This window comes from Anas platyrhynchos, chromosome 2 (assembly GCF_047663525.1).
Source record: "Anas platyrhynchos isolate ZD024472 breed Pekin duck chromosome 2, IASCAAS_PekinDuck_T2T, whole genome shotgun sequence".
NCBI lineage: Eukaryota > Metazoa > Chordata > Aves > Anseriformes > Anatidae > Anas > Anas platyrhynchos.
The window spans coordinates 75,469,296-75,487,960 of NC_092588.1; the positions used below are offsets into that span (position 1 = coordinate 75,469,296).

The 18,665-nt window shown below is 43.9% G+C and overlaps 2 protein-coding genes and 1 long non-coding RNA gene across 5 annotated transcripts; 1 reads left to right on the forward strand and 2 right to left on the reverse strand.

Annotated features, from left to right (window-relative positions):
• Positions 1–413: 413 nt before the first annotated feature.
• ROPN1L (rhophilin associated tail protein 1 like) lies at positions 414–8,557 on the forward strand. The gene is made up of 7 exons (XM_005016340.6): positions 414–614; positions 729–779; positions 1,618–1,775; positions 4,186–4,309; positions 4,486–4,647; positions 6,962–7,137; positions 8,017–8,557. Exons 3-7 carry the CDS (start codon positions 1,645–1,647, stop codon positions 8,078–8,080), a joined length of 657 nt encoding a protein of 218 aa, XP_005016397.2. The 5' UTR covers positions 414–614; positions 729–779; positions 1,618–1,644; the 3' UTR covers positions 8,081–8,557.
• LOC106015972 (uncharacterized) lies at positions 4,410–5,860 on the reverse strand. Of its 2 annotated transcripts, XR_002400548.4 has the most exons (5): positions 5,591–5,860; positions 5,408–5,491; positions 5,131–5,302; positions 4,781–4,972; positions 4,410–4,681 (listed from the first exon to the last, which is right to left on the reverse strand). It is a non-coding gene; the product is annotated as an uncharacterized lncRNA (long non-coding RNA). The 2 variants fall into 2 exon arrangements; XR_001188342.5 differs by having other exon boundaries at positions 4,410–4,972; positions 5,591–5,858.
• Positions 8,518–14,859, reverse strand: SNRNP48 (small nuclear ribonucleoprotein U11/U12 subunit 48). 2 transcript variants are annotated; one of them, XM_027451736.3, is made up of 9 exons: positions 14,661–14,859; positions 14,456–14,569; positions 14,206–14,266; positions 13,316–13,390; positions 11,621–11,809; positions 10,584–10,705; positions 10,101–10,216; positions 8,943–9,104; positions 8,518–8,813 (listed from the first exon to the last, which is right to left on the reverse strand). In XM_027451736.3, exons 1-9 carry the CDS (start codon positions 14,751–14,753, stop codon positions 8,774–8,776), a joined length of 972 nt encoding a protein of 323 aa, XP_027307537.3. In that variant the 5' UTR covers positions 14,754–14,859; the 3' UTR covers positions 8,518–8,773. The 2 variants fall into 2 exon arrangements, with proteins under 2 accessions (XP_027307537.3, XP_027307536.2); XM_027451735.3 differs by having other exon boundaries at positions 8,943–9,107; positions 14,661–14,853.
• Between the last annotated feature and the right edge of the window lie 3,806 nt (positions 14,860–18,665).

An 18,665-nucleotide genomic window follows, 5' to 3' on the forward strand; every position in this document is an offset into this window, starting at 1 on the left:
TTCACTTTCATATTCTCTGGTGTTCTGGTGTGCTAGTGACAGGCAATAAATTGCATTAATCTCCCTATGCCGAGTCTGGTTTGCCCATAACGACGCTTGGAGAGTGATCTCCTTCTCCTTATCCCTAGAGCCCTCCCCACCATATTTCTCCCCCGTTCCCGTTGAGCAGGAGGGAGCGGGAGCGTTCAGCTGCCCAACAAGGTACAACCACCACAGCAGCCTCTGCAGCATACCCAGGTTTTATCAAAAGACTACACAAGCAATAAAAAGCGTGCTCTTTGTTTCCCAGAGACTAGCGAGTGCTTTATCCTGATCCCGCGTGCCCTTCATGGTCCAGCAGCTGGACGCCCACCCAGGCGGGAGCCGGGCAAGGCGCCCCCGGGCCGGGCAGCCACCCCAGCGCCTCCCCTTCGGCTCCGGGCCCGCCTGCTGCCCGTAGCCAGGCCCCGGCCCCTCCCTGCCGACCGGCCGCGTTGCCCGGGCAGCCTCGGCCGAGCTGAGCCGGGGCGGTGAAGCGGCGGAGCCCCCCCCGGCCCCGGGGCCTTCCCCTCCGCGGAGACCTCGGGCAGCCAGGACGCGGGGGAGCGCTGCGCGGGGCGCCCTGCTGGAGCCGGGTAGACCTGGCGGCCCTCAGCGGGCCCTGCCACCCTCGGGCGTTAACGGCGTGTTACAGCAGAGCGGGTCACGCTCTTACTTTTGTTTTTGTTTTCTGCTTTTTCTTTGGTTAGGTTCGGATTCTTCTCCTTGGCCGGTTCCCGAGGACACATCAGCACACACAGGTATTCCTTCCTGAAGGTTTTCCTGCTAAGTCTCTAGCTTATCCTCAAAACGAAAGCGTGTGACCAATGTAGTAATTAAAAGTCTGCCCCCGATGCAAATTTGCTGTGCTGGAATGGCGAAGAGGCTGTACCCTGCACTCTGTACCCCTCTCAGCTTTCTCCCAGTCCTCGGGCACCTCCCCTCGTCTCCACAACTTCTCAGAGGTGATGGAGAGTGGCTTAGCCACGTCCTACAGCTCCCCCAGCACTCATGGGTGCATCCCGCCCAGACCTGTGGATGTCTAGGTATCACGTCTGCCTAAATGATATCTAACCCGATCCTCCTCAACCGAGGGAAAGCCTCCTTTCTCCAGACCTTCTCTGTTGTCTCCAGGACCAGGGATTCCTGAGGGCTGTGAATACTGAAGCAAATTTATACACGCTAAGTTAAGAAGTTAATCTGTACTGAAATGACAAGCGGTATTTAGTTGTCAACACAGGTGTTTTTCGCACTTGTGTATGGTTTGATTTGTCTGAACTCATTGTTCTACAAGTGCATATGGTGGTAAGTGTGAGGAGGAAAATGAGCTATCTAAAGGTAGGTGTTAAAAGTCGTAGTTCTCTGCCTGGAGCAATGGTTGGAGTCCAAGCTCCAGCCTTTCGCTTGGTGTTACCATTGAGATTAAGGTTTGTAGAGACTTCCCATCGCTTGTCTGCTTACCCTTACGACATTATGTCCTCTAGCAGCCCCAATAAGAAAGGAGGCAGTTTTGGTAGTAATACTTTTCCTGCCATGCATGCAGACAGTGTTTTGTTTTCATCCTGCATATGTGACCTGCTGTTTTGTTATTTCTTTCAGGCCCTGGTAACTGAATTTGAAAAGATCATGCCTCTTCCAGAAACCATGTTTTGTGCTGAGCAGATCAAAATCCCCCCCGAGCTGCCAGATATTCTGAAGCAATTTACCAAAGCTGCTATCAGGACTCAACCTCATGATCTTTTGCAGTGGTCAGCTGCGTAAGTATGGTGTTCTCGTAATGTAGTGCTGTGAATACGGAACCACAAAGTCTTGATGGTCCTTTTTATTGTACAAGGGAGCTGAATAGTGCATTAAACAACATGTATTGCATACATGCTTCTGTGTATTAATGGAACCTGTTAGCCTTTCAAAAATAGTATAGTACTCGATGTATTTTCTGCTTCACTGACATTTAGGACTGGCATATCTGTGGAATAGCTTGATTTTCTTTAGAGATAAATGACTCTTTTTTGTTGTTGTTAATTACTATCCTGAAGACCAAACTATTTTTTTTCTCTCACGTGAGACTTAATTCTCAGAATATAAAGGAAATGTAGAAATAGCCATTTAATTCTTAAGCTTGCTTAGATTACTTTTTTGTTTATTTCCAGGAAAAAATCTCCTTAAACATTAATAAAAAAGGAAAAGATCCTACAAAGTTGTGACTTATAGGTGCTAGTCCATATAATAAATTTCTCACTGTGAAGTTTAAGATGTTTAAGATGTTTCTGCTTTTTTATGTTCTATTTTTCTTTGACCTCGGCTGCTCACTATCATTTTGTCTTGTTGTTGTGGTTTAACCTGGTGGTCAGCTCAGCATCATCCACCTTCTCACTCCCTTACCCCAGGTGGAGTTGGGGAGAGACTCAGGTAAAAGTGTGAGAGCTCATGGGCTGAGATAAGGACAGTTCACTGGGTAAAGCTAAAGCCGTGCACACGAGCAAAGCAAACCAAGGAATTTGTTCTCTGCTTCCCATCGGCAGGCAGGTGTTCAGCCACTGTGAATAAAGCAGGGCTCATCACACCTAATGGCTCCTTGGGAAGACAAAGAGCATCACTCTGAACATCCCCCTCCTCCTCATCCTCCTTTCCCCCAGCTGCTATTGCTGAGCATGGCCCCACACAGTGTGGGGCGTCCCTTGGGCCAGCCTGGGCCAGCTGTCCTGGCTGTGTCCCCTCCCAGCTCCTGGAGCACCCCCAGTCTCTTTGCTGGCAGGGCAGCACCAGGAGCTGGAAAGGCCTTGGCTCTGTGTGAGCTCTGCTCTGTGACAACTAAACCATCAGTGTGTTATCACCACTTTTCATCTAAAATCAAAACAGCATTGTGTGAGCTCTGTGAAGAAAAGAAACTCTGTCCCAGCCAAAACCATGGCGCCTGTCCTACGGCTTGTGTGGAGAAGTACTCTGAATGGTATTTGTGAGAATGTCTAAATTGTGAGGAACTGAAAACTGTCTGTACCTGTGTCCATGAGGGAGGAAAAGCTGTTAACGAAGCTGGGTTTGAGTCTAGCTTGTCCATAAAAGAAGTGCAGCCTAATTGCTACAACTGCAGCGTTGGAGGAAGACAGTGGGAACTTCTTAAAACAGTTTTCTTTCTGGAATACATTCTTATGTGAGAGCACCTGAGATGGAATAATGCCCAGATTTGGGAACCAAATGCAGTAAAGGCAGGCCATAGTTTCATACGTGGTGCCAGAATTGCTTGAGGAACTTTGTGTCACCTTGTGTTGTAGTGTTTGTCCATAGGAATAGTCAGATGGGAAAACTGATCCAGCCGAAAAATAGCCCAGGTGTTACACCTACATACATGCAATGTATTTCTATTTGGTTAAGTGAGTTTAGTTCTGCAGTGCTGTTTGCTGTGCTTTTTTGGCAAGTATTTGCACAGCATGGGGTAGCCATGGCATGGACATGAATGACCAGCACATACGAATGAGGAAGAATGAAGAAATGCTCGAGTTAGACCCACCACTGCCTGAATGAAAACTAAGTTTTTTTGGTTGTTTGTTTTTGTTTTGTTTTGTTTTTCCCAGTTTAGATTGTTGGATGCTTTATGGCAGAGATGGTAGCTCTAAAGGCTGTGGTAGCCTTATAATTAAAAGCATGTGCATCTCATTCTCTTTTTGCTCTATCCTTAAATTTTATTTCGGAGTGGACAGAAATAGCACCAATGCTTATGTGAATGCTGCAGTGCTAACAGTGTTGCCAGGGGTTTTTGGGTAGCATGTGGGATGTAAATTAAATCAGCAGTAAGATGCTCATCGGTCTAATAGGAAAAGTCTGTGTGAGGTTGTGCAAGCACATTCTGAAGTTAGGAAATTACTGTCCGCAGTTGCCAAGCAGGGCTGAGTGTATTGTGCATAAAATAGGTTAAGTTACTTAAGAATTATTAGAGTATTATAAAAAGGACTATGTAAAGTCTTAAAGTGTGGTTTCCACTAAAAGGAACGGTGGAATTACCCCCTGGGCAGGGGAGAATAGCAATCCTGCATGCAGAGAGCTCGCTGAACGCTGCTGCCTATGTGTGGGAGCATGGAGATTCATTTATGGAACTGTAAGACCACTTACTTCTGTGTAGCTTTTAATCATCCTATGCATTAAAATGTGTTGCTGTTCCCATTCATGTAGGTACTTCACAGCGCTGTCAAAAGGAGAAGCCCTTCCTGTGAAGGAGAGGGTGGAAATGCCTTTAGCGAAACAGAAAGAAGATGCTGGTTTGACCCCAGGGCTCCTTAAAGTCTTGCATAAACAGGTACAAACCGGCCTTTGGCAATTGTGACAAATGCTAATGTGGTTTTCTGAGACAAAAAAATGTTGTAGACAGCTGGGGAGACTGTCAAATACTTGATGTATTTTGGTGAGGGACTTGTTCTTAGTTTCACTCTGGTTTTCAGCGTTCTTAGTGTGGTGGCATGGTTTTGTTTACAGCTTTCTCCTAAGGGTATGGTTAGTGTAGAAGAACTGAAGGAAAAATGGAAAAACCTGTGCTTGCCCGAGGAGCAGCTGGAAGCTATCCTGCAGCTGGACGTCCATGATGAAGAGGTGGAGTGGATGAAGATCCTGGCACTGGGGTGCAGCGTGCTTGGTGAGGTATGTTCGCAACGGGAACCTTCAGGACCAGCACCTAATGGTTATGTATGAGTATAAGTAATGCAAATGGACCTTGGGGTTAGGTTGTGTAAAGGTGCTTTTGTGTCACTTGGTGTGCATCTGCAAGCTGCACCTGGCTAAATGGCTCCTGTGTTTACTTCTGCTCTCTGCCAGCTTTTTTTTACCCAGAAAGGGTGGGCTGTGTCCTCACTTCACAGGGTGGCAGTAGAACAGCAGGCACGGCTGCGGGGAGCTTAGCTCATGAGAGACAGGACAATGGAGGCATGGTGCTCATGGCTTCAGTGCAGAAGTCCACAGAGCAGAGCTGGAGGGAGAAATTAAAACATCAGTTTCTAATTGTGTAGCTAATTACATTTTCACAGAAGCAGTTAATGTTACTAAATCTGCATTTAATTCTTTTAATGTCAGTAATGCAATCTCAGCAGAGCATTTTAACAGAATGATAGATTATAAAGTACTTACACTAAGCTGATGTTCTTCTGAAGGATAATATTTAAAGGCTTCTGCAACAGAGAATAAGGGCTACTAGGAAGAAAATATTTTTGAATGTTGAGATATCCAGAAGTCCTAATTCTCCACTCGAACGGTATATTTCTTGATTCTAGCTCCTCCCAAATGATTTTGCATTTCTCCCCTTGTTAAAAAAACAAAATTAAAATAAATAACAATAAAAAGCAACATAAAAAAAAGTGCAGTCACAGGAGCATCATTCTGATGAAGCTGTACAGCCTAGATTTACCTCCTTTGTCCATCCTTTCAGATATTAAGAGATTGATTAGATTTTGGCTCTGCATAGCAAAACTTAAACTTCAGTTTCCTAAACCTGAAAGGAAGAAGCTCACAAACTGTTAGATTCATTTCCTCCAGTTGTAAATAGTAGGGTCACAGTTAAGACACAAGACTAGACAAGTAGAGTCCTAACCTAGAATTGTGTGAACTTCTTCATAACACCAGTCAGCCGAAGTATTTTTCTGTAAAACTGATCTGTATTTTGAGTCTTACCTGTTGAGAAATAACCACATGAATAGCCTGTTATGATGCCTTTAAAAGGTGGGAAATTGAGTGGGAATAAATTTACTGCATTAAGTGAGGAAATGAGTAGCAGCTTGGCATGGGAGGAGGAGGAATGGTGGTAAAGTGGAAGCAAAGTGCTGAGGCTAGAAGGCCATGCAGAGATTCACATCACGTAAGCAGCTGTTTCTCTGTCCCCAGAGAGGCCTCCTGTAGGAGGGGCTACATTAAGTAAAAACTTCAGGAAGAGGTTTTACTGAAGCTATTACTGCTTCAACTGTTAAGGGATTATAAAAACAAGACTTCTCTGGCAGGTATTCTAGATCGTTGAAATGACATTGCATTTATTTTAAATTTTGCCTTTTTTTTCTTTTTTGACTGGTAGGGATTTTTTATTTTATTTTATTTTATTTTTTTAATATACAAAGTTGTTGCTGACTTATTAATGAGAAGGTAAAGATAAATTTTGAAAAAGTTATAACAAAAATATGACTTCCTGGGTTAACAAAAGCCTGTTTGTTTGTTTTAATAGTGTCCAACCAGTCTCTCATTCAACTCAATGCCATGGCAAATTTTTCCACACTTCCCCATATAGCTCAGTATGGATAGGGCAATGGATGATAGACATTGTATGGAATAAAGCATTTTTTTAAGCATGCTTTGAACTAACACTTTGAGGCGTGTTTTTTGTCCTTCAGAGAACTTGAACCTTTTTTGGCTTTGATTAACTGAAACATTCTTGAAATGTTTCTGGCCTCAGTGTTTTTTCTATTAACTATTAAAATGGAACCTGCATACAAGTAGGAAAACAGTAAATTCCATCATTCCTAAATAAATAAATAAATAATATACTGATAATATAATTTTTTTTAATTTTTTTTTTGTGGATTTGTCTGTCTTAACTGCTGCTACAAATTCATTTAGACCCGTTGAGATAATGTGTGTGTATAGATGGGTATATTAAGGTCTGAGTTTTTACAGTAGCAGAATAGAGCAATTTGGCCATATTGGAGTATGGCTCAGAGTACCCTGTGTGATCTTTAAGCATTACAGCATTATGGTATTCTTTATTTCTGTCTGTTACTTGAACTTTAGTATTGTTTCCACCTCACAACTTGTACTGGTTGGTAAATTGATAATGAAAGCTAGGTAATGATGATAAGGCCTTCATTTCATCTACACTGATTTTCAGTGGCTTACAGTCTGCGTTTTGTCATGATGCACAAAGGATGTTCATGGCTCTGATACTTCTCCTCTCGTATCTTGACTGCCTCCCCTACAGTCCTTGCTGAGTTCGATGAAGCATGCCTGCGAAATTTTAACGGAGGACCCAGAAGGTGGAGCGGCTCGCGTTCCCTTCGAAACATTCTCCTACCTTTACTCCTATTTGGCCAGTATCGATGGAGAGATACCGGATGAGAAAATTCAGGAGTTCCTCAGTGGAATTAAAGAACAAGCGTAAGTATTCAATTCAGCCATCAATTTTAATATAAGCATCACTTCTGGGCTCTCTGCAAGCCTTTAATTGTAGATGCGTAGTCTAGCTTCTCTTAGGTGTAGCCATACTTACATGAGTAAAAGCTGACTAAGGTTAGATCAAAAGTGTCAATAGTTATTTTCTCTGAGTGGTCAGCCTTAGGGGTTTGAGCTGTTAAATGATAAATTTTTATTTTTCCACTTCTGAAATATTGAAGTTACTGCCTGGTGATGTGGTTTTCCCCTCAGGAAGCAGTTACACACAGCTTTGTATCATCTGTGGGTTAACGGTAGTGGAACTATCGGTGTCTTATGGGCTGCTCTTGTGGTGGCTGGGATCATAAATCAGAGAGAAACTGGGAGCTCCCACTTGAAGTCTGTGAAGTTTCTATTGTGTTTCTCCCACATTACTTCTCCCTGGTACTTCAAGGGGGGAATATTTAACGTATAGCTGGCCTTAAAGAGTTCGGCTATGCAACTTTTGTAGTATTAGCCATGGTAAATTGTCCTTCCTGGAATGGTCTTGGCATTGGTTGCCTTCAGTGAGTATAAAAGACAAAGACTGTGCATCGTCCCACCTGAATTCATCCTGTTTTGGTTTTCATACCAAGTTAGTCTTTTTGGAATGGGTCTTTCTGTATTGATTGCAACCAACTTCACGCACAAGAATCCAAAAACGCACAGGCACACACATGAACTGAACTCTTGTCATTAGCTACCAGATTGATTTTTACTTAGAACCATGTTTTAATAATAGCACTTCTGCTTGCAGTTAATATAGGCCTCAGTTGTATCTTGCCTTGCATGCTAGGATTTACCATATGTGCTTTTCTAAGACATCTGTTTTTTATTCCTTTCCAGTGACCAACAAGATGGCATGGTACAGCTCAGAAACTTCCTGAGCCAGCCTTCAACACTGTTTTGATCAAGCCTACCCTTCTGGACCAGGTTAGGGTGGAAAAAATAAACAGGAGTAAGTAGCATACAAGAAGATTCTTTTCTGCAGGATTTTTTCTTTTTTTTTTTTTTTTTTTTTTAAATTACCCTTTATCAGATGTTAGTTGTATGGTCATATTGATTTCCTGCCTCTTAAATAGATGTAGGCACCTTGAGAGTGGTATTTTGACTCGTTTGTTTATACACAGTGAAATGTATTTTGCTATGAATCTTTGTCTGTACTTCATAAAGACAAAACTACGTGTAGAGAAGACTGGACAGCGACAAGTGGTGCATTTCTCATTATCCTTCTGTAAAGCACTGATTTTTTTTATTTTATTTTTTTAACTGGTGTAGATTGTCTTTTGACTACCTGGTCTGCAAATTAGTCTGACAAAGATGAATAAAATCAGAGAGAGGCTGTACTAAACTCAAATAGACGAGATCAATATAATTTATTAATAGATACATTAGTCTTACACATTTACACAGTTTCTGGCATACACTGCTTCCATCCTGACAACCTCTGAACACTATTTCATTTTGTCTCCGAACACAGCTGTGAAGCAACACCAGTATTATGTTCACAGAATTACTGGCCCTGGCACAACACAAGTAGCAGTATGTTCTGTGCAAGTAATTCTTTGAACAGCTGGCAAACAAAATCATTACGTTCTTGGTCCTACTTCCTTCTTTTATGGCTGTGGTATTTGTCTTCTTCCCTGAAAGGAAAAAAGAGAAGTGTGCATGCTGTTAGACTGATGCTTTATTCTCTGTACTAAATTCTTACCCACAAGGGCTACAGCTGCCTGACTCGGAAGCAGGAGTCAGCTGACACCATTTAAGCTCACCTCTCTCTTTTTCTCCGTGACTCTCTGTCTTTGCCTCGTTCACGACTCCTTTTTCTTTTACTTGGACTCCTGCTGGTCTCTCTCCTGTGTCTGGTGCGTTCAGCGTCCTTAGAGCTTCCTCCAGACTGCCGCGAGTCCACTGAAGCTGACCGTCTGTCTTCCCTTCTGAAGAACAGTTATTGATTGGTACTGATATTATTCAATAAGAAGCTTTGCAATCGTTATTGTTTTCAGTATCACTTGTGCAATATATTGCCTTAGTAACAAGAGGCTTAATGAGTCTTCTCCATCTCCCCCCAAAATGCAATACCTCCCCCAAAAGAGGTCCTGGGTCAATACCCTTATATGCACCCATTTCAGCAAACTAACTAATCCAATTATCATTTCTTACAAACCTTGCTCCTCAAAGCTGCTCTAATATTGCAATCTTATCTCTACTTAAGAAACAGGAGAACGTGGAAGGGATTCATTCTGTTTTGCTTTAAATCCCCAAGTCTTTAACCACCTGCCCTGAGCTGCTACCTACCATTAGAGGAGCCCACATGCTTGACCTAATTCCTTTATTCACCTTTACTTTAGTGCTGAAAACAAACACCTAAAGTGTCACCTTTCAGTTTGTTTCATCTCAGTGAAGAAGCATCAGTAGACCAGGTAGTAATTCCACTGACAAACGCATTGTGTTAAGAACTTAAGAAGGTCCAAATATTTAGTAAACTTGGAAAGCTTTTTCTTTGAGGCATTATATTTTACTGTACCACATGACAGAATATGCTACAGAATAAGAAGAAATCCTGCACTTGTATTTTCAAGTATCCTTCTGTTCCCAGCTATTATGTGTATGTATGTTTGGACACAGGGAAGCAGTGCTTGTTCCCCAGCTACATCAGAAACTATCTATCCACATGGATCACTTTCAGCTCATCTTCTCATCCCTGAAAGAAATGTACTAATTCTTCTTTCTCCGTCCTTTATTCAGTCAGAGCTGCTCAAGCAACAACTTAACAGAATTGGTATACAATAAACTGCATGTGTCTTAGCTGAGGGCGGTATGTGCTATATAGAAAGCAGAACAGGATAACGTTACAGGCTGTCAGGCTGCTCTGTCCACGCAGCAAATTCCTCATGAATGCTAAAACGTCCTTTCTATCTGTGACATACCTTCCTGAAGATTTTGTCTTTCCTCCTTCACACATCTCTGCATTATCTAGCCTATTCTCTTCCTGCCACTGACTGCTGAATTCTTCCATATGTACACCAATCACATCCCGAATCACCTGCAGATTAAAGATTTTAAACAACAGAAAAGCAGCATGCCATGGTAGTTGCCTATGACATACTATATATCTTAAAAACAAACAAAAAACCACCACAACATTTCAGCATAAATTTAATAGCATTTCACAACAGTCTGGTGTATCTGGTTGGCGTTTTCACATTCAAAATTTACTAGCGTCAGAAATGCTTCAGTTATTTGTAATTTGCTTCAACTAACCAAAACAAGAAGATTTCTCTATAGTTTGCAATTCTTAAGGCAGAGCACAAGAAGCAGAATAGACATCTTCTCTAATCAGGTGTATTGTTTATACCAATATAAAGTATACAAAAAACCAATAACTCATATCTTTGTCTTAAGACACTCACCTCAGTGTAAGACTTCTTTGTGATGTGAACGTTCTTAGCCCTGTACGATTGCCGTCGCCGTTTGTAGTCTCGCATTTCAGCCAGAATTTCAAGATGGGACTTTGGACCTTTCTGACTGTCATCTAGCAAAAAATTAGAAGTAAAACAAATGGCCATTAGCACAACATGAGCACCTGTGCGTAGCAAGTCTGCTGGCTTTAGTAATAGGAGTCTGAAACAAAATACACTGTATCGTTTCTGAAGTTTCTCCAATACTTAGTAGCAATTATGGACTTAACACAAGCTTCCTTTCCAACTTTGTTACTGTTTATACAAGGCTAGAAAAACACCACGAAGATGTTACTATGTGATGTCAGTCTCCCAGCAGTGACCCAAATCAACATACAGGGTTGTAGTTTGGTCAAAATGCTACAAAACACAAGCCATATATACAAAGCTGGTATTACTGTAAGAAACAATGATTGAGAAAGACAAGTTCTGTTGAACTGTTACCTGTATAGATAACAAACACTATCTGCTAGGCACAACAGGGTCACAGAATAACACAAATGTAAGTTTCACGTGGTACAGTTACACAGCAGCACGTCTCAATAGTGGTAGGAGGCCTTGTCCACTATATCCATTGCTATGATGCTCAAGAATTCAACTGAATGACTGCACCAACCTGCCTTGTTAGGCTTTTTTTTAATTTTAAATGATCTTTAATATTGCCATCTCTTATAGTAAATACTGTTCCAAACTTCACGAGTAATTTGTCAGTATTAAGACACCTGAAGTCAGTTGCAATGATGGAAGATCTATCCATTAAATATACATAACATCTATGCCAAAGAAAGAACACCAAGGCTTTCTCAGAGCTGTCAGCACAAAGACTAGCGGACGAGTATTTTCTGATGCCAGGTTGTCTTTGTGGCTTTGAAGAACAGTATGTTTTTCCTCAAAAGTAGCAAAATTCATGTTGTCTTGCACCAAAAGTCATCTACCTATATGACGTAAAAGCTCCGAGCAATAAAACAACAGTAGACCATCTTCCAAACCTTGGGTGATCTTTGCTGCTAAATCCACAAAGAGATCGCTGTCATTTTCTGTGATTTGCGACTTCGACATCTGTTTCTTTGTTTCCTCAACAACATAATCATAAAGAGCAAGGCGGTCAGCTTGAGTCAGGTCACAAGTGTAACGCTTATGATTTTGAGGAACTTCTACAGGCAGTGATGAATAAGATCCTGGAAGTTGAACAGAGAACTGTTATTAGTAAGACAGCATAATTATACAGGGAAAAAAAGGAAAAGGTCAGCAATGCCATAAACACGCACACTATGTTCATCCTACCCTTATACATCTGTAAGGAGTTAAGTCCTTCTTCACTTGAAAGGGTAACACAGGAATTTTGTTTTTAGAATGTACTGTTCTTACAGGGTCACAGAAGCCCATAAAAGTGCCCTAACAGTTATGTGCTCATGATTTTACAAGAATCCTACAGCTTATGATCAATACCAGCCTTCCTGTCCTATTATACAGCTACGTTGGTTTTTTTCCCCATTTGTCTTTGTTGACAAAGATTTCCAATTAAACAAGCAACATCAAGTCAGTAAATCTTAGAATAGGCCAAGACACCACAATAAAAATCACTCTGTATAGTTTTAGTGAGATCTTCACAGAAGTGTAAACTTGGAGTGAAAACTGCACAGCAAACACTGGCATCTAGTGGCTCACTGACATATCTTTGTGGTGCACCAGGTGACAAAAGGCTTATTTTCTCTATTTGGATATACACGTGTCAAATTAAGTTACCACTTCTCTCCAGAGCAAAATACACTTGACGCACTCCAAAAAACACAGTGCCAATCAGATGAAGGCTTTGCCAAGCCAGAGAAAGAAGAACAACGTGGAAATCTATGCCTGAGCAAGCGCTGTTCTATTTGTCAGGTCAGGAAAAGTACAAGTGCACTTTTCCTTCTGCACATGTGCTAGCCAAACCAAAAGTGTACAGGCACAAAATGCTGCATCTTTTAGGTGTTGCAGTAACTTCCGAACTACATACTGCAGCTTTACAGTGGCTCCTATAGGTGGCCCTACTTTTCTACTCTTAGCCTCAACTCTTCAGGAGAAGCATAGGTCACAATCAACCTACTCTACAGACTAGTCACAAAACCCACTGAAAAACGAGACAAAATAATGAGCTGAGACCATCGGCAAAGGACATTATTATATCTGTAGATGTGTATCTATTATACAACTATGTAGAGCCTTGAAACAATCCAACATAATACTAATGTGAACATCGCTCAGTTTTTGATCTACAAAGTGTTGGACAAGCACACACAGTTCATGTTTAGCAACTAATCCTTAAACAAAATTAAAAACACAGTCCTCCTTTTTCCTTTCCTCCTCACCCATTCCATGAACAAGAAGTCTGGAGGCTGCTTGTAAAGAGCTGGGGCCACACAGGGCAGAACACAGAAAATACAGGCAGAAAACAAAGTGCATATAATGGGATGGGAAGGAAAGGACTAGTGCTTCAGAAAACTCTTGAGTTTTGCGTCTGAAGAGAACTAGAAGTCTGAGTACAACAGACTCAAATTCTTTTACCTGGTTGACCTGAATAAAGAAAGTTGTTATGCCCCAAAATAAAGACAAGAAGGAATATTAAAAATTAACTTTAAAAGATCCTTCACAGCAATTCCACAAGAGAGCTAAAGAAATCATCTCCATACCTGCATTCTACTTACCTTCACTGTAGCCTATGCCTTCTTTCACACTTTGAGCTTTAGCTTGCTGAACAATACGAAACTGGAGATCTTTATCTGCAGATAGAGAAGAACTTTTACATCAAGTACTTGGTACCAGTCTTTATTCCCCACCCTCTATTATGAGATTTATGGTATTTTACAGAACACTGTAGTTTTATTGATGCATAAGGGAGTCTAAACTAAAAGTATTTTAATCTATCCCATACTTGAACTATGGGGAGGAGGGGTAAAAAAAGGAAAGGATTTCTGGGTTACAGGGATATGGAAAGACGTGTACGTACATTGGAACTCTCTCCTGTATCATTACTGTATGTCTAAACTCTAGGGCCAGTTTTTCTGCCTTATTAAAGTGCTTTTTAATGCGCTTTCTGCACTTGATGTAAGGAAGAACATAGATAAATTACCAAAGAAGAAAAAGGATTCTGTGTTTTACTATTAAAATGGCCAAGAGACCTACAGAGCAGAATTACACAATGAAAGAGGTTAAATGAATAAGGTAAAGCAAGGCAAAGCACAGTGACAAGACAAAATAAATGTATGTGATGGAAACACTCAGATTTTCTAAGATGTCTTGGAGAGTTTATGGGCAAGGTAGTGTAGTGTGCTGGTATGAGGACACAGGCTTCACCACACCTGGGGTGCTCCACACAGGCCACCCCACAGGAGCAAGGATGGTGTTAACAGGTTGCCCAGAGAGGTTGTGGTGGCTCTCTCACCTCGGAGAGGCTCAAAAGCCATTTGGACACGGTGCTGGGCACGCAGCTCTAGGCAGCCCTGCTTGAGCAGGGAGCTGGACCAGGCGACCTCCAGCATCCCCTTCTGACCTCAGCCCTGCTGCAAAGCGCCCCCACACCCACCCACCCGCTTACCCATCGCAACGCTGGGCACCTTCAGGTTTTCGTAGAAGAAGCTGGAGTCGTACATCTCAGCCTGCGGGACACAACAGCTTGGTCACAGCACAGCAGCCCTACCTCATCGTGCCGCCCGTGGCGTCCCCAACCCGCAGCCCTCCCTTGGGGTCCCCGGGGGGATCCGTGCATGGGGGCTACTTGCAGCACCAAATTTACCCTCCCCAATTCCTCCCACGATGCGGGACCCCCCCAGTAAGCCGCATCCCACCTGCTCCTGGTCGGAGTATCCCATCTTGCGGAGGCGGCAGGACGCCGCATGCCTCTCCAGCGACGCCCGGGGCACCCGGTGATGGCTGTCGTAGGGGCACAGCACCCGCTCCACCTGCCGGCCGCACACAGGTCAGCGCCCACGGACACCCCAAGCTCCCGCAACCCCAGGGAGCCCACCGCCACCGCCGCCCCCTTGCCATTACCTGGTCGCCCAGCCACACGGCGCTGCCAGCCGCCATCGCCCCCGAGCGCCATAGGGAAGGGACAGGAAGGGAAGGAGACGCCTCCGCCGCCATCTTTACTCCGGGCGCATCCCGAGATGGGGCGGCGCCATTTTGTGAGGCAGCTTCAGCCCGGCTGCTGAGGGCAGGGAGGGAGGGAGGCGCCGCTCCGCCCCGGCTCCTCCTCAGTCTGCCCCGTACCAAAGGGTGGTGCTGCACGGCACAGGGAGGGAGGGGGTGTGCGTTTCGTCTTGGCACCATCCCCACACATGCACAGCCCAAGGGACAGCGTGGGGGAGAGCCACAGAGCTGGCACATGCCCCCAGGAATCCTGTCCGCTGTTTGGCCCAAATTAAAACAGCCTTCCCTTAGATGCTGAGGACTCAATAAAACTGGAACATAAAACAAGGAAAGAACAGCTATCCTAAGAACTACATTTAATGTGATTGACAGTTTTTGCTTGCCTATTTTTGTCTTCTGTGGGAAAAGCGCATATGACTCGAAAGACGAGTCAGTGTAACAAGGCGGGGCGGGGTGGAGGAAGCACGACAGATGTAGCTGCCAGAATGACTCTTGTACATCTGCTTTCCTTAGCAGATTACAGCCATTTCTCTCCTGCACAGTGAATTTGAGACTCAGCTGGGATTTTAGCCCTCTGGGAGATTTGCTGGCTCTTGCTATGTTTGCCTGAGGATCTTTGACTTCACACGATAAAGAATACTTGGAGCTTCCCATCTGCCCTTGCCGTTTCAGCTATGCTGTAGCAGGGTGTGCTAGCTAACATTAGCTCATTTTGTCATAAGAGTAATGAGAACAGCTGGGCAAAATGGTGCTGACCACCTCCTCTCCACTGGAAAATGCTGTTTCTTCAAAATTACAAAAGTCAAGTTCAACAAAATATCAAAGCAGTTTAAAAAATAATAATAATAATAATTTGATAGAATTAAACTAAATTTATAAGTAAAAAAATATATATCAAAATAAGATTATATTTAAAAATCAAAATCAGTATAGATAATTTGCTCTGTTAAACCAGAACATTTTGTGTGATTCAAAATAATCCTTGGGTGCTTTTTTCCCCCCCTAAAATAACAGCTCCTGTGATCATTTTTCCTCTGGATTTGATTTCCTCTGGATTTTTTCCTCATGGATTTGATGAAATGGCTGAGCAACAAACCACTGGGGTGAGTGTTCTCCTTTCTAGAGCTCTGTGAGAAAAAGTCCAGTGAAGCTTCATTCCTGTGATACAGTAAATCCAGTTACGAGGCCGCCAGTGCACAGACCACAGTGGGGCCTGGGCTAAGATTAAGCCTCTGAAATAGGTTTACAAGAAAACCGAGGACAAAAGGTGAGCCAAGGCCTTTAAAAAGTACATCGGGATACTGTGAAGCAGCTCCACGACACAGCAAGTCAGTGTGCAGCCTCACAGGGATCCTCTGCGGCAGCACCGAGCGCCCCACACCACTGTGCCAACTGAAGTGGTGACAACGCTCTGGGAGGGGATGCTCCAGCTGGTCCTTGGGTAGGGCTCCCAAAAACTGGAGGACAAGATTTTAGGTTCAGCAGTGCCTTGAGAAGTGGCTGCAATCACAGTGCATCCCAGGGATGCCCTCAGGGCAGCTGTGAAAGCTGCTGTGGCTCTTGCTGCATTTGTCACTTTGGGGCACGAGAGGATAAGGTACTTCCATGAGCCACTTTCCCAGCTCACAAAAATTCACAGCACTGCTTTCCCTCACAGGCAACAGCACACTTACATTGGTTTCCCATCAAATGGGATGTGAGATCACCACAGACTTTCAGCTACATAGCCTTTTGTGGCTGATTCCTGCCTGTGGCATACCCTCCTCTGCACGCTAGGACCATGCTGGCTGCAGGCCAGCAGCTTTGTGAGTCTGTGGTTGAACGACACGGCTGATAACACACCATTGAGTTTAACGCATATCTGCCTCCGCGGTCCCTTCTGAGGAGGAGAGAGGAAACAACACAGCTGCATTTCCCCACGCAGAACAGCCTCCCAGAAGGGGGTACGTGAACACAGCCTGCCCCCCTTGCAGTGCTGCAGTGCTGAGTATGCTGGGAATCTGGTGCTCTTTCTGGGCAATATTGATCTCCCGAGGAAGTCTCTGCAGGAACCGGCCCCAAATACCCTCACAGTGCAGCAGAACAATCCGAAACTGCAGGATATGCAGAAGGCACAACAGGGAAATAGCGCATACATTATGGCAGCATAAAGGCTGTACAGCACTCCTGGGGAACTCCATAAGTGTACCACCTCTCCTCCTCCTCCAGATACAATTTATACTGCTAGAAAATCCAGCTGCTTACACATCTGATACCCTCTGATACTGCTCATACAGCCCAAACCTTTCTGATGGTCATGCACCACAGGTAGGAGGCTCATTCGGAGAGACAAAACCCTTCCTCACACAGATCACACAGGGAGGAGCATCCCTCACCCATGGCTTGTGTTTTTATTCATTCACTGATAACAAAACCTTGCAGGCACTCTGCAGCCTTTTAAATATGTATTTAGAAGCATATTGGCTCCTTGAACAAAATGATTTGTTTCCAGTGTAGCAGAGAACAGGCTTTTCATATTTAACATTCCCTCTATTGCTTAGATTCATTCTTAGAGGTGTATTGTGTTAAAAGTTTCTTCTAGAAAAACAAACAAACAAAACCCACAAAACACCACCACCAACAAAAACCCATGAAATCTCAAACTATTCATTCTTTTTAACATGCTTCTGGTAAAGAGAATTTAAATAAGCATTTTAACACCCTTTTTAGGCCTTGCCATGGTGTACTTGCATGTTTCTGGAAAGGGAAAGGTCCAGGGAGCAAGGGAAAGCAAGCTGAAAGATGAAAAGATGCTTCTTGGGACTACTCAAAGGCCAAAATGGAAACAGCCTGGCTTATAGCTCCAGGCAGCCCATGCTGGCTTGGCAGGTAGAAAAGACAGCTTTTGACCTGCAACTAGAAAAGATTTGTGCCGGGCCCCACCTCAAGATACCTGGCAAAGTTACAAGCTAGCACAGGGCTTGGAGTGAGCAGCCTTCTCCTGGCAGCCACCAACATGTCCTGAAGCTGGGGCGTGCTCCACCAGGGCATAAAACTCATTTTCTCCAGGGAAGATGTGGTGCCTAGGCTGATAACCCAGGGTTCACTCAGCAAACTACTGAACTAGACAGAGATTTTGTCAGGAGAGAGCACACAGGCACCTGAGTTTCATTTTTTGGTCAGTGCAGCTATTGCTCCCTGCTCTCCTAGACTTCAGCTAAGATGCCACGCTCCAAATCCATAGCACGGGCTCAGCTGGATCAACCTTGTTATCTGCAGGGACACGAGGTGAGCTTCTCTAGCAGGCGTGAATCAAATTAGAGAAATATTCTTCACGGCATAAGCAGACTCCTCAAAATTCCTCATGCCAGATCTGTTATCAGAGATTAATTTCCATCATTTGCTGTCTGAGTTCCAGCTTTGCTGCCCTTCCAGGTCACCCCCAGCCCTGGTGTGGGGCAGAGCAGGTGCTAATGGTAAGCAGAGAAGTCGGAGATTGCTCTCAGGCCTCATTATTTCCTCTGCCAAGGGAGCCCAGCTGGTTTATTCGTTCAGCTGTGTACCACCCAGAGCCTGCTATGGGTCCCTGGCTCCCACATCGTACTGCTTGCTGTTTTTTACCTTAGCCCCATTCACAATTACAGCCCAAGGTGTATTTTACAAACTGCACTAGGCTGGACACTCCAAAATTGATTTACAGGTGGCAGCTCTAGCACCCGCTAATGCCTTATTGATTCCTCTTTTTGTGTCTCCTGTGATCTCCGGTGGAGGCAGCAGATTTAGATCAGTGGATCAGATTGGCATGACCCTTATCTTTAAAGATAAAGAATCTGAAAGCTTGGAGTTGCCCCCGCATGTCAGATTTACACGGAGCCTGCATGCCAACCTGTGCTTGCACATGGCGACAAGAGGTATCGCTGCAGGAGT

Bases quoted from the DNA above. Each gene is read 5' to 3' on its own strand.
- SNRNP48 (XM_027451735.3), bottom strand. From the start codon at position 14,753: ATGGCGGCGGAGGCGTCTCCTTCCCTTCCTGTCCCTTCCCTATGGCGC. The intron at 14,267-14,455 runs GTGGGATGCGGC...TGTGTCCCGCAG, and splicing joins GATACTCCGACCAGGAGCAG to GCTGAGATGTACGACTCCAG. The intron at 11,810-13,315 runs GTAAGTAGAATG...TTCAACTTCCAG, and splicing joins AGGCATAGGCTACAGTGAAG to GATCTTATTCATCACTGCCT.
- ROPN1L (XM_005016340.6), top strand. From the start codon at position 1,645: ATGCCTCTTCCAGAAACCATGTTTTGTGCTGAGCAGATCAAAATCCCC. The intron at 4,648-6,961 runs GTATGTTCGCAA...CCTCCCCTACAG, and splicing joins GGTGCAGCGTGCTTGGTGAG to TCCTTGCTGAGTTCGATGAA. The intron at 7,138-8,016 runs GTAAGTATTCAA...ATTCCTTTCCAG, and splicing joins AGTGGAATTAAAGAACAAGC to TGACCAACAAGATGGCATGG.